The 12,556-nt window shown below is 59.3% G+C and overlaps 1 protein-coding gene across 4 annotated transcripts in view; it reads left to right on the forward strand.

Moving 5' to 3' along the window:
• Positions 1 to 7,191, forward strand: part of TOM1 (target of myb1 membrane trafficking protein) — a 49,550-nt gene extending 42,359 nt beyond the window's left edge. The window contains exons 12-16 of one of the 4 annotated variants that reach the window (XM_051961613.1): positions 1,949 to 2,024; positions 3,501 to 3,554; positions 5,009 to 5,068; positions 5,419 to 5,461; positions 6,210 to 7,191. In XM_051961613.1, coding sequence (XP_051817573.1) covers positions 1,949 to 2,024; positions 3,501 to 3,554; positions 5,009 to 5,068; positions 5,419 to 5,461; positions 6,210 to 6,346 — 370 coding nt within the window. In that variant the 3' untranslated portion in view covers positions 6,347 to 7,191. The remainder of the gene's footprint in view (positions 1 to 1,948; positions 2,025 to 3,500; positions 3,555 to 5,008; positions 5,069 to 5,418; positions 5,462 to 6,209) is intronic. The other 3 variants (XM_051961614.1, XM_051961615.1, XM_051961616.1) reach the window with 3 other exon arrangements.
• The last annotated feature ends 5,365 nt before the right edge of the window (positions 7,192 to 12,556 follow it).

Raw genomic sequence — 12,556 nt, forward strand, 5'->3', positions numbered from 1 at the left:
GGTATCCATCTTGGTGAGGAGTGAGGAGTGCAAGGGCTCATAGTAGGTGTACATCTTGGTGAAGAGGGGTACAGAGCTCACAGTAGGTGTACTTTTTGGTGAGCAGCAGAGATGTAAGGTGCACAGTAGGTGTACAACTTGGTGAAGGGTGAGGGATACAAGGCTTCACATCTCAGTGAAGACCAGAGGTGCAGGGTGCACAGTAGGAGTGGGGAAGGTAGGGAGGGAATCATTCCCTCTTTTTGGTGAACTGCATGGTGAATGGAGCACAGGATGCACAGTAGGTGTATCTTTTGGTGAAGGGGGCACAGACTCACAGTAGGTGGCCAGAGGTGCACAGTAGGTGTGAGGGAGGTAGGAAGGGAATCATCATTCCCTCTTCTTGGTGAATAGCACATGGTGAGTGGAGCACGGGATGCACAGGTGGTATATAATCTTGGTGAAGAGTGAGGGGAGCAGGGCTCGCAGTAGGTCTGCTTCTAGGTGACCTGATGTTAGCCTTTCTGAAAGAAAGGCCAGTCCTCGAACCCTTTAGTGAGGACGTCTGCAGGCTTGTCTGGGGTCTCTGTTTCTGGATTGGGAGTGGAAGCAGGCTGATGCAGTAGAGAGCTCTGAAGGCCCTGCCCAGTCCCGCTTCGCTCCAAGCCGGGCCTCCCACAGGGCCCCCTCCTCTGAGCCCCGGAGAGGTTGGGACCCGCCTGACGCCCCGAGTGCCGGGGTGGCTGCCAGGACGCCGCTGGGGTCTCTCTGGCGAGTTCTTTCCCGATGGCCTTGAGCGACGCTGGCTGGGAGTCTGGGGTCGCTTATATGCGCGGCTTCCTCGAGGCTGGTGTTTGCCTTGCCCTGGAAGCCGTGGGGTCACTCACAGGGCATGGGCCGCTGCTGGCACAAAGCATGAAGGGACCAGGGGCCGTGGCCTCAGCCCACCTGCCCAGCCCCAGCCGCGTCCTGGTCCTCCGCCTCCAGAGACACCTCCTCCCCCTCTCTCTTACGCCCTGGCTCCCCCGGGACCCCGCTCCTTCCTCCTCTTCCTGGCCATTGGATCGCCTTCCGGGGCCTTTCTCAGCCTCAGTTGCTTTCTCTGGACCCGTCTGGGTCTGGAAAGGCTTGGATCCAGCTTCCCACCCAAACGCTGCCAAGAAAATGGACTGAGTCACTTGAGGAGGGTGTGGAGGGAGGAAAATGGGAGTCACCGGCGCTGGGACTGGGTCATGATAAGAACCATGATAGGGATTAGAGCCAGGCTGTCATGAACTCCCAGGTGAGGCCGGTCCATCTCCCAGGGCCGGTAAGCAGTCGTTCCGGCACAGCAGCGGGGACCGGGCTGAATCCTGCCCCAAACCTGCTTCCCTAGCCAGGTGACCACTTACCACAGCCTCAGTTTCCTCATCTGTAAAATGGGGTTAATAGTAGCCCCTGCCTCTCAGAGCCTTGAAGGGATAGGTCTCAACTCAGATCCCACCTTCTACAGGAAACGCTCCCCTGTCGCTCTTAATTCTCGAGCCTCATTATCCCGCCTCGAGCTCGTCTGTACTTGTGTTTGCTTGTTTCCTCCATGCGACTGTGAGCTCCGAGAGCAAGTTCCGCCTCTTGCTGCATCCTGCTGCTTAGCCATCCTTCATCCTCCCTTCCCAGAGAGCTCCAGGGGCCCCGAGGGGCACATTTTGCTTACCTGTGGGACCCTGGGCAAACCGCCCACCCCCTCTGAATGACCTGTTCTCTGCTCAGAGCTCTGAGGGCATCCACACCTCCCTCAGCGCAGATCGCAGCCCCTCTGCCCCGCCCCCCCCCCGCTCCCGGCCTGTGTGATTCCCCTCCCAGGCCCTCTGTGGATGGGCCTCCATTCTGGGGTTGCCACGCATGGGCCCATCGGTGCAGCCAGGAGCTGAGGCCGGGCCCTGCCACGCGCGCGTCGTTCCCATCCTGACCGCCCGTTGGTCTCTTTCAGAGTCAAGTATGAAGCCCCCCAGGCCAAGGACGGGCTGGCAGGAGCCCTGGATGCCCGGCAGCAGAGCACCGGCGCGGTAAGTCTGGGGGGCACGGAGCCGGAGCAGGCCCTGCCTGGGGAAGCTTCCTCCTCCGGTGGCCCCGGAGCCTTCCCGTCCCACCTAGTCCCCCCAACACCTGGGCAGTCCCTCCCTTCCCCCTCATCTGCCAAGCAGGGGCTGCTCCGGCCCTTCCTCCCCAGATCTAAGGTCAAAGTGGCTTCTCTCGTCGGGCTTCCTGCTCCCTTCAAAAACTGGGGGGCTTCTGGGTCCTTTCCCACTGAGCCTCAGGTGTTCTAGCAAACAGCCTGAAGCGGGAGTTAGTCCGAAGGATAAGGGGGGAGGAGTGGGGGAGGGTGTGTATGAGGTGTGTGTGAGTGGGGGGGTACGTCAGTGCGGGGGGGGGGAGGTGTGAGTGGGGGGGTACGTCAGTATGGGGGGGAGGTGTGAGTGTGGGGGGTACGTCAGTGCGGGGGGGGGGTGTGAGTGTGGGGGGTACGTCAGTGCGGGGGGGGGTGAGTGTGGGGGGTACGTCAGTGCGGGGGGGGGGAGGTGTGAGTGGGGGGGGTATGTCAGTGCGGGGGGGGGTGAGTGTGGGGGGTACGTCAGTGCGGGGGGGGCGGATGGGTGTGGTTGGGTAGATAGGAAGGGGGGTGTAGACACGGGGGTGTGTATGTGGGCAGGGTGTGGCGCATTTGGGGCCTGAAGGCTCAAGGGTTTGGGGGCAGGGACTGTTGGCTAGAAAGCTCTAGAAGAGGCAGGAGGCTGCCGCCGGGATCCACCTGTCCTCCGGGGGGGACCTTTGAGGCAACAGCCCATCTGAGAGGGCAGCCCGGGCCGGGCCCACGGGGGCCGCCTGACCAGGAGCACAGGCCGGATGTGGCCGCAGGACCCCGGCCCCTGGGCCAGCGAGCTGCTCGCAGCCCCCCGCCCGCCCCCTGCGAGGGCTCCGTGTTCACGCCCAGCAGCCCTCCCAGGGCGGCCGTACAAGGATTGTCTCCACTTTATGGAGGAGTACACTGAGGCTCAGAGAAGGTTATTGGCCAGCCCAGGGTCACCCGGCAGATAATGTCCAGAGCCAAACGGGGTCAGGGGGCGGTGAGAGCAAGGTCACCGTGGGCATGGTGGGTTCCCCTGAAAGGAGAACTATTGCTGTCAGGGAACGGAGCAGCCCCTCCGCACGAAGCTCGTGGTCCCTCTGTTGGAAGGACGGGGTGGCAGGGTTTTACTTTCCAGAAGGTGGTGAGCCTCCCGTCCCTGACGGTGCGCAGGCAGGGGGGATTGTGAGGAGACCCGCCCCTGGAGCAGGAGACTGGGCGGAATGACCCCCGGCCCCACTCGGGCCCACGAGCCCCAGAGCTTCCGTCCTGTGCCCCGGAGGCTCCCGGGCTCACGTCTGGGGCGGGGGCGGGAGCCCCTCTTCCTGAAACTCCCCCTCGGGCTTCCTGGGGACCCCGGAGCCGCGCTCTCCGCCCTATTTACCGAAGCCTTCCGGGCCGACGTTCTCTCAACCAGATGGAAGGCGGCGGAGCGGAGGCCCTCAGCACCTGGATGGCGAGCCAGGGAATGGTGAGGCCGGGCCAGGCCCTCGGGGGCGGGGGAGCCCGGGACGAGGAGCAGCTGGGGGCGCCCCCCCCCCCCGGGACTGCCGGGCGTCCCACTGCCCCTCGGCCCCTGCGGGTGCGGGCTCTGCTTCTGCCTCTGCGGCCCGGGGCGTCCGGCGCTTCCTCGGGGACGGGGCGGGGCTCTCAGGGACAGCAGGGCCGCCCAGGCGGCAGTCCCGGGGCTCCCTGCTGCGGCTTCGTGCTTCTGCCCGGCAGCTCTGCGGGACCAGGCGGGGGGCGGCGCCCGGAGGGGGCAGTGCTGGGGGCCTGGGGCCTGGGGCCTGGGCATCGGGGCCTGGCCGAGAACAGCCTCTCTCCTTTCCCTCTCCTGCGCCTCGCTGTGTGTTTGTCTCTCTCTCTCTGTCTCTCTGTCTCTGTCTCTCTCATCTTTGTCTCTGCCTCCACCCCCCCTCTCCATCCTCCGTCTCCATCCCTCTCCCTCTGTATGTTTCCATTCTTCTGCCTCCTTCCCCTTCCCCTCACTTACCGTCCCCATCCCCCTCCGTAGCCTTTGTGTCTGTCCCTGTGTCTCTTCCGTCTCCCTCGTTCCCTCCCCCTCCTTGCCCCCCCCATTATTTCCTGCCCACGGTCTATGAAGAAGCCTCTTCCAGCCCCCGCCATCCCTCCGTCAGCCCCGACCCCGCGCAGTCACCACGGGCTCAGCCACTTTTCCTTGTTCTCTGTCCCTTCCCAGGGCTTCCTTGGGAGCCCTGAGCCCCCGGAGGCAGACGGGGAAGCCAGAGGGTCGGGCTGGGACGCCCCCATCAGAGAGCCGGCAGCCACAGGGACGGGCACTGGGCCCGAGCCACGGTCAGGAGGGGCTCTCGCCAGGCCGGCGCCCCCGCGGCCAACAGCCCCTCTCCCCAGGCCGGCAGTTTGGATCAGGAGCCCCCTGGGCTCGGGCTGCCAGGCCCAGCCTCCGTGGGAAGCCCCCAACCACTTAGTGCCGGGCTCCGGCCCATGACGATGTGGAAGAAGGAACGATAGGAAGGCCCCCTGCGAGCCCTCCCCGGACCCTTAGCCCGTCACTGGGGACAGACAGGTCCAACCCCGGCTGTGGGACGGCCCGGCCCGTGGTGCCGAGGGCCGCAGAGGAGCCGGCCCGGCTGCAGCGGGGCGTTACTCGCTTTCCCACCTTCCCCACTCTTCTGCTCGGCCTGGGCCCAATCTGGGCCGGAGACAGTCTGGTCGGCGCCGTCTCCCCGAGGCTGAGGGGCCAACCTGCGGCCCGAGAGGGGCTTCCCTTCGCTGGGGGCCCGGGGCCGGTGCATGGTGGCCGGCCCGGCCCAGGTTTCCCCTCCTCTCCCCCGTTCCGACCCCCGCAAGGGGCTCCCAGAGCCGCCCACGATGCCGTGGACAAGGGGCCTCCTCCGGGCTCCGTGGCTCTCACTCATGTCTGTCTCCCGCCTCGCCTTCCAGATCCCGGTCACTCAGGCCTCCCTCATGGAGGACATCGAGCAGTGGCTTTCCACCGACGTGGTGAGTAGCCCCCGTTGTCACTCATGCCCTGGGGGGGCAGAGAGCCTCATCTTCTCTTAGGGATCCCCCCTCCCCTCCCCACCTCCACCCCGGCCTTTATTTACAGAGCCCCGAGCTGGGAGCCTGAGGGGGGTCCGGGGGCTGCTAGAGCAGAGCTGAAGGTTGGAGCAGGAGTGGGGGAAGCCCCCCGGCAGCTCCTCTCCATGTCCCTGTGGGAGGGCCCCGGCCCACCCTGCCCCTCACTGCCTTCACAACCGAGCAAACGCAGCCCTTCGCACCGGATCTCAAATGAAGCCAGAGGGGCTTCGCTGACAGGCTGCCCTCCCATGATGCTTTTCCTTCTCCCCCAGGGAAACGAAGGAGAGGATTCCAAAGGCGTCACCAGCGAAGGTAGTGGTCTCCCTTCCCCCTCATCTCCGCCCCTTTCTCCTTTCTTGGCCCGCCCACAGAAGCTTCCCGTTTCTTTTAAGGAAACGCGGGTTTTCCATGTACATAATTTACCCCCTTCTCCCTTTATTAAAAAAAGATTTCCTGATGCTAACACCCCACCCCAAGGGGAGCCTCCCTCGCAACAAAGAATCGTTAGGCAAAAGCAAGCCCACAAATGCCCCGCTCCAGACCTGGGGCCCGCCGCCTCTCTACTGGAGGAAGTCCCCGCGTGTCCTCTGGGGCCTGTGGGGCCTGTGGGGCCTGGGGCCTTTATGCTCTCTGGGGTCCGTGCACCCGCTGGGGCCGAGCACTCCCTGGGGCCCGAGCACTCCCTGGGGCCGAGCACTCCCCGCCCGAGCACTCCCTGGGGCCGAGCACTCCCCGCCCGAGCACTCCCCGGGGCCCGAGCACTCCCCGGGGCCCGAGCACTCCCTGGGCCCCGAGCACTCCCTGGGGCCGAGCACTCCCCGCCCGAGCACTCCCCGGGGCCGAGCACTCCCTGGGGCCCGAGCACTCCCTGCGGCCCGAGCACTCCCTGGGGCCCGAGCACTCCCTGGGGCCCGAGCACTCCCTGGGGCCCGAGCACTCCCCGGGGCCGAGCACTCCCTGGGGCCCGAGCACTCCCTGGGGCCCGAGCACCCTGCCCCTGTCCCTCACCGGGCTCTCCGTCTCCGGCCCTCGGCCCCTGACTCCCCCTCTCCTTCCCTCCCAGAATTTGACAAGTTCCTGGAAGAACGGGCCAAGGCTGCCGAGAGGCTCCCCACGCTCCCCAGCCCCCCGGAGGGGGCACCCGGCTCCGCCGCCCAGAAGAAGAAGGACCAAGACAGCGACTCCCTCTTTGCCTTGTGAGCCGCGGGTCCGAGGGCACCGGAGGCCCCTCTCCTTTGGCCTGCTGGGCCGGACGGGGAGGACCCCGGGGCCTGCGTTTCGGCTGCTTTGGGGCGGCGCGTTAGCTTCTATCCCAGGGGTCGCTTGGGCCGGGCGGGGCCTCTGCAGAGAGGACGTCGTCCGCGTGGAGGGGCCGCGCGCCCGGGGCCGCCTCCTCCTCCCGCCCACTCCGAGCGCCGCCTCTGCCGCTGCTCCCCCAGTCTCCGCCTCTAGGCTGACCACCTCCTCTCTCAGGGCAACTCGTCCATGTACCTCTCTCCAGGGCGGCCTCTGCCCCCGCCCTTAGTTTGAGTTCTCGATCCTCTGAGGACCCCCCCCCCCAAGCTCCCCCGTCCGGTTTGTGACCCTTCCCCGACATCCGGCCCTTGGACAATCAGCCCCCCCTTTCCGCCGGCCCCCCAGGATGCTGCACACGGTCCCCATCCGTCCCTTCCCAGGCCGGCCCCGGGCCTCCCACCCACAGAATGAGGGGCCCACGTGGGCCCTTTCTCGCTGCACAAAGTTCAGGTACCAGAGGACGGTGAGAGCGGAGGCTCCGCCAGCACTGGGGACCCCCACAAAGCAAGCGCACTTTCAGGGGGAGCCTGGGCTCCCCCCGGCCCCCCGGGCCAGGTCTGTGCCTTAGAGCTCCCCACTCATGTCCCCCCTCCCGCCCACCCGCATCCCCTCCTCCCGGGGAGTAAGAGTTAGTACCAGGGGGAGGCCCGACAGCCGGGCAGCCTCTTCAGCAACTGAGAACCCGCACAGGGGTCCGTGCAATGGGAGATTGGCCTTTTGTATATCACACATTAAAGATGGAAAAGCAACGCCCGGCTCTTTGTTGGCCTTGGCCCTGCCAGGGGGACGTGGCCGAGGTCAGGGCCGAGGCTGTGCCAGTCGGGGGTGAGCCGGAGCTGCCCAGGAGGGCCCCGAGTGTCGCCCACGAGGCTCCCGGCCCGCACAAGCGTGGCAAGAGCGTGCCCCCAACAAGCATGCCAGCCGGGCTTCCGCCCGCCCGGGACGCCACAGGCCGCAGCTAGGGCCCAGGCACCCACCACCGCCGACTGCTGCCCCGCCGCCTCCCCCCGGCCCCACCTTCACGCCCAGCCCCCTCTGTGTGAGTCTCCGAAGGAACTAGGCAGGCACCAAGTAGCTTCCACTGGGCCACGTGCAGGGTGGGGCGAGCTTCCTGTGGGGGTGCTGAGCATCCTGGCCCCGGAGGCCCTCACAGGTAGTGCCCGCCCAGGACCCCGGAAGGACTTTCCTGATCTGGGCAGGAGCCTCCGAGGTCCCGTAAGGCGTCTAACACAAGCTTACACGCACAAACACTGACATCCGTATGGAGAAAAGCACTTATTATGCCCTTACTGTGTGTGAAGCCCTATGCTAAGCACTGAAGATACAAGGGTCGCTCTCATGGAGCGCTCCTGTTGGGGGAGACCCCCAGAGCAGCCCTGCCCAGGCCTTCAGGGCGCAGCGGCAAAGCAGATGGCGAGACGCTGTGTCACGGGAAGTCGCTCGATGACCAGTTGTCATTTCTGCCCGCCCGTGTCTCTCAGCAGCCCTTCTCTCCATCTCCTCGGCCCCCGAGGCCTCCATCACTCTGACCTGGACTGTTGCGCTGACCCCATCGGCCTCCCACAGTGACCCAGTAGCCCCCAGGGGCGCCCCGTTACCCCTAGGGTTAAGTCCGTGCTCCTGCGGCACTCACGGCCCGGCCGCGACTTACCCCTCCTCATTCATGGGACTTCGCTCCTCCCCAACACTCTGGTCCCGCCACGACTCCCGTTCTGCTGCTCGTCGGACCCTCCCACCTCCGCTGCCGCCCTTCCTTCTCTCAGAGCCCTCGTCTCCTTCAGGGCCTGGGCTAGGTGGTCCTGAGGTGCTTCCAACAAGGGTTCTGGGGGTCGTCTTCTCTGAGGCAACTGAAGTTAAGTGACCTGCCCAGGGTCACACAGCCAGGACGTGTTAAGTGTCTGAGGCCAGATTTGGACTCAGGTCCTCCTGACGTCAGGGATGGGGCTCTATCCACTGCGCCACCTGGCTGCCCCTCACCAAGGGTTCTTAATCTAGAGGAGTCTGTGAGCTGTTCGTTTGAACACAGGATGTCCCCAAATCCGCAGGACATTCTAATTTTGATCCCTGAATTTTCATGTAATGGGTTTCCTCGCTAAACCTATGTATTTTATTTGGTACATTTAAAAACATCCTGGGGAGACTGGGAAGTGTCTGAGACATACAAAACAAGTTGAGGACCCCTTTTTAAAAATCATCGTTGCAGGGGACTTCCAGTGGGGATCCTCCGTACCCTCAGACCAACCCCTGCTCAGTGACTGAGACTTCAGAGCTAGCCTCGGCCCTAAAAGATCAACGACTTTGCCCAGAGCCATACAGCCGCGATATTCAGATTTGAATCCAGGGTTTTGCAACTATAATCATAGCAGATAGATTTGAAATCAAGGGTTTCCCAATTGCAATCATGTCAGATGGATTTGAATCCGGGATTTCCCAACTATAATATCAGGTAGATTTGAATCCAGGGCATCCCAAATGTAGTCATAGCAGCTGGATTTGAATCCAGGGCTTCCCAATTGCAATCATGTCAGATTTGAATCCAGGCTTTTGCAACTATAATCATAGCAGATTTGAAATCAAGGGTTTCCCAACTGTAATCATGTCAGATGGATTTGAATCCAGGGCTTCCCAACTGTAATCATCAGCTTCTCATTGAAGCAGACGCCGCAAAACCCTCATAGCTTCTCATGCAGCAGCCACTGAACTAGAGGTAACCCCGTATATATGAGTCTAATGCATGAATCAAAATTGCTTTCTCCCACTCTCAAAAGTCAGGCTTTTTCTTTACTTTTAGGCCATTTTGAAATAGACACTTAAGGACATGTTGCACAATCCTATCCTAGTGGTGAACACAGCTTCCTGGAAAGTATTCACTTTCCTTCCCAGCTTAGGGACCGCAAGAAGAACATGAGTAATGACTGCTCTTAACGGCGATGATCTTAGAGATGGACAAGGTCTTCTTCACCCTTCAACGGGTGGGTGAAGGCTTTGAATCCCAAGAGTTGGAAAGGATCTCAGGGAATATCCCATCCATCCCTTGCCTGAATGAGGGCCGCCTCTACCACTGAGCCTTCAAAGGAACATTCAGTCTTTGCTGACTAAGGAGGGGGAGGCTGCTCATTTCCTTTGGGGACGGCTTCCATTGTTGAAGCTGAAATCTCCTTTGCTACTTTATCCCTTCCTAGTATGGTACAGAATTCTGTTCTACATGGCAAGCCTTCGGATACTTGGAAAAGGTCATCATGTCCCTCTCCCTATCCCCCCGCCCCATCTTCTCTTTCTCGATCTGCACATCCCCTTCCTTCATTCCTTCAACCAGCCTTGATGTAATACGGTCCTACTTGGCCCCCTACCCCAGTAAAGTCCTTCTTAATGCCAGTGCCCAGCAAATGGCTGAATAAGTTATGGAGTGTGAAAGTAAGGGGATATTATTGTTCTATAAATAATGAACAAGCTGATTTTAGAAAAGCCTGGAAAGATTTCCATGAACTGATGCTGAGGGAAGCAAAAAGAACCAGGAATACATTGTACACGGCAACAAGATTGTGTGCTGCGATCGGAAACCCAAGGCAATTCCAATAAATTTTGGATGGAAAACCCCAAACACACCCAAAGAGAGAACTATGGAGATTGAATGTGGTTTTTTATTGTTTTTACCTTTTTTGGTTTTTTTTCTCTCTTGTGGTTTTTCCCTTTTGTTCTGATTTTTCTCTCTAAACATGACATATGGAAATATATAAAAAATGAATATACATGCATAAAGTCAAATAAAAGAAAAAACTAATGAAAATGGATATGGCATCCAGGACAGAGAAGGATAATCCAATTATCCCCTCTTGACCCCGGATGTTGAGCCTCTCACTTCCTTGTTATGGATCTGACAATACTATGACTTTCATTATTTTCAATACAACAAGATTTGCATCCGGGGCATAGTAGATTATGGAAGAGCAGGAAGACCTGAATTCAAATCCTGTTTTTGATCCTTGTTAGCCACATGACCCCAAGCAAGTAATTTAAACTCGGAGCTTTGGTTTTCTTAAACAGGGAAACTGGACTGAATGACCCCACAGGTCCGTCACTTCCCTCTATAAATCCATGCATCCGTTCGCGTGTTTTTTTTTGTCATGGCATCGCTGACTCGTTACTCTTGGAGACCACAAAATATTTGTTCCCATTGTGCCTCCCGGCTCCTCCTCTGGGACAGAGGGCCGAGACGTCATAGGCAGAAGGCCAACTCCGTGAGGGAGGTTTTGTCCCAGAGCCCCCAGCCTCCAGCAGTGTCTGACACAGAAGACTCCTGATCAATGCTTATCAATTGGCGAATTTATCAATAGGCTGGCTTTGCAAGCACTCCTCGCCTCTCTATACGTAAACCCCTCTTCTCTCCCCTCACCTCCTCAAGCCCCATACAGAATTTGCTGTCAGCAAAAACAAGCCATTTGGAGTCCGTATCGATTGTGTCTCTGTGACCTAAGAATGCTGGGAAGCAAGAGCAAGCTGACTTGGGCCTGCTGATTAAGTCCTTATCATCTGGGCCTCGACTTCCTGAGGTGTAAAGTGAGAGGGCCCGGCCAGAAGGTCTCTGCAGTCGCTTAGGGTCCTAGATCCTGGGCACTGGGAGGCCCGAGTCCAAGGCCTGATTTACCACTCCCTCCCCTCTTGTTTTTGGGCGTGGCCTTCAATGTCCTTGACCCTAAGATGAGAGACTTCTGGTTAGGTGACCTCCAAGGACCATTCCTGCTCAGAATGGTCAAGATCCTAGGATGCCTGTAGAAAATCTAAATTCAAATCCAGCCTCAGACACTTCCTAGCTGTGGGACCCTGGGCAAGTCACTTTAGCCTGTTTGCCTCAGTTTCCTAATCTGTCAAATGAGCTGGAGAAGGAAATGGCAAACCCCTCCAGTATCTCTGCCAAGAAAACCCCAAATAAGATCACAAAAAATCCAGAAACAACTAAACAAAAGCAGAGACTCTCTTGCTGAGTAAAGTACATGAGCTTTGGGGCAATTCTTCTCCCCAGCATATGGGGGCCTTTTCCAATTATTGGTAGCTTTAATTAAAAAAAAAAATGGATATTTGTATCAGTGTTTTAAGGTTTGCAAATCACATTCTTTAGGAAAAAAAAAAAAGGAAAATTTTGTTAATATAAAAATTAAAAGCTTTTGTACAAGCAAAATAAATAGAGCTAAATTAAGGAAAGAATAGAGATTGGAAAAAAGGTCACAAATCACATTTTTTACAATATCCTCATGAGCTATTCAGAATATTCCACTATTTTTACCATCAGATAAATGGGGGTGTACCTAAATTCTAATCCCCCCAAAATCCCTAATTGGTGACTAAGCATTAAGGATACACTAGATGCCAGACCCTGTTCCTTAGCACTGGGGAGACAAAGGAAGGAAAAGACAGAGCCCTTGGCTTCGGGGGCCACCCTGTGATGGGGAGACAGCTTTTACAATGGAGGAAAGAGGTCCGGCCCCGAGACCCAAGTCTTGCTCACAGGAATAGGATCCAGAGCTGGGATTCCATCAGGATAAGAAACACCCAGGTGAGGAAAGTCGTCCCCCTAAGTAGGCCGGCTTCTCCTCTGCAACTTTTAGGCTCAAAGAATATCCTGAGGGATCAGGGAAACAGCCTCCATGGGCCAGAGCGGGATTTGAATCCAGGTCTCCTTAAGCACTGAGCCAGGCTGTCTGCAGACTTGTGCATGGCAAGTGTCTAAAACACCGCGGAGTTCGGTTTAACCAGAATTCAATCGGATGATCCCATGACTCCCGGCCTCTGCTTTCTCTTCTGGTTCTAGCGTGTGTGGAGAAAGCCAAGCCAGTGGAAGGAAGCCATCAGGTCAGGCGGAGGGAGAGGGGGCTCCGGTTTCCTGCAGGCTCCCGGGTTTGGGGCCCAGGACCGCTCTCAACCTCCCCCCAACGGATCAGTTTACAGCTCACAGGAAGCCAGCCCTCCACACTAAAGTAGAACCAGATGCTTGGCGGAGCCCGCTCGGCCACCCTGAGCTAGGCAGGGAGGCCCCCGGCACCTGGCTGCAGGCTGGAGGGGCCGGGCAGCTGAGGAAGGGGCCCCAGCAGGGAGGGGAGGCTGGAAACCACACAGGAA

This window comes from Antechinus flavipes, chromosome 5, assembly GCF_016432865.1.
Source record: "Antechinus flavipes isolate AdamAnt ecotype Samford, QLD, Australia chromosome 5, AdamAnt_v2, whole genome shotgun sequence".
NCBI classification, from domain to species: Eukaryota; Metazoa; Chordata; class Mammalia; order Dasyuromorphia; family Dasyuridae; genus Antechinus; species Antechinus flavipes.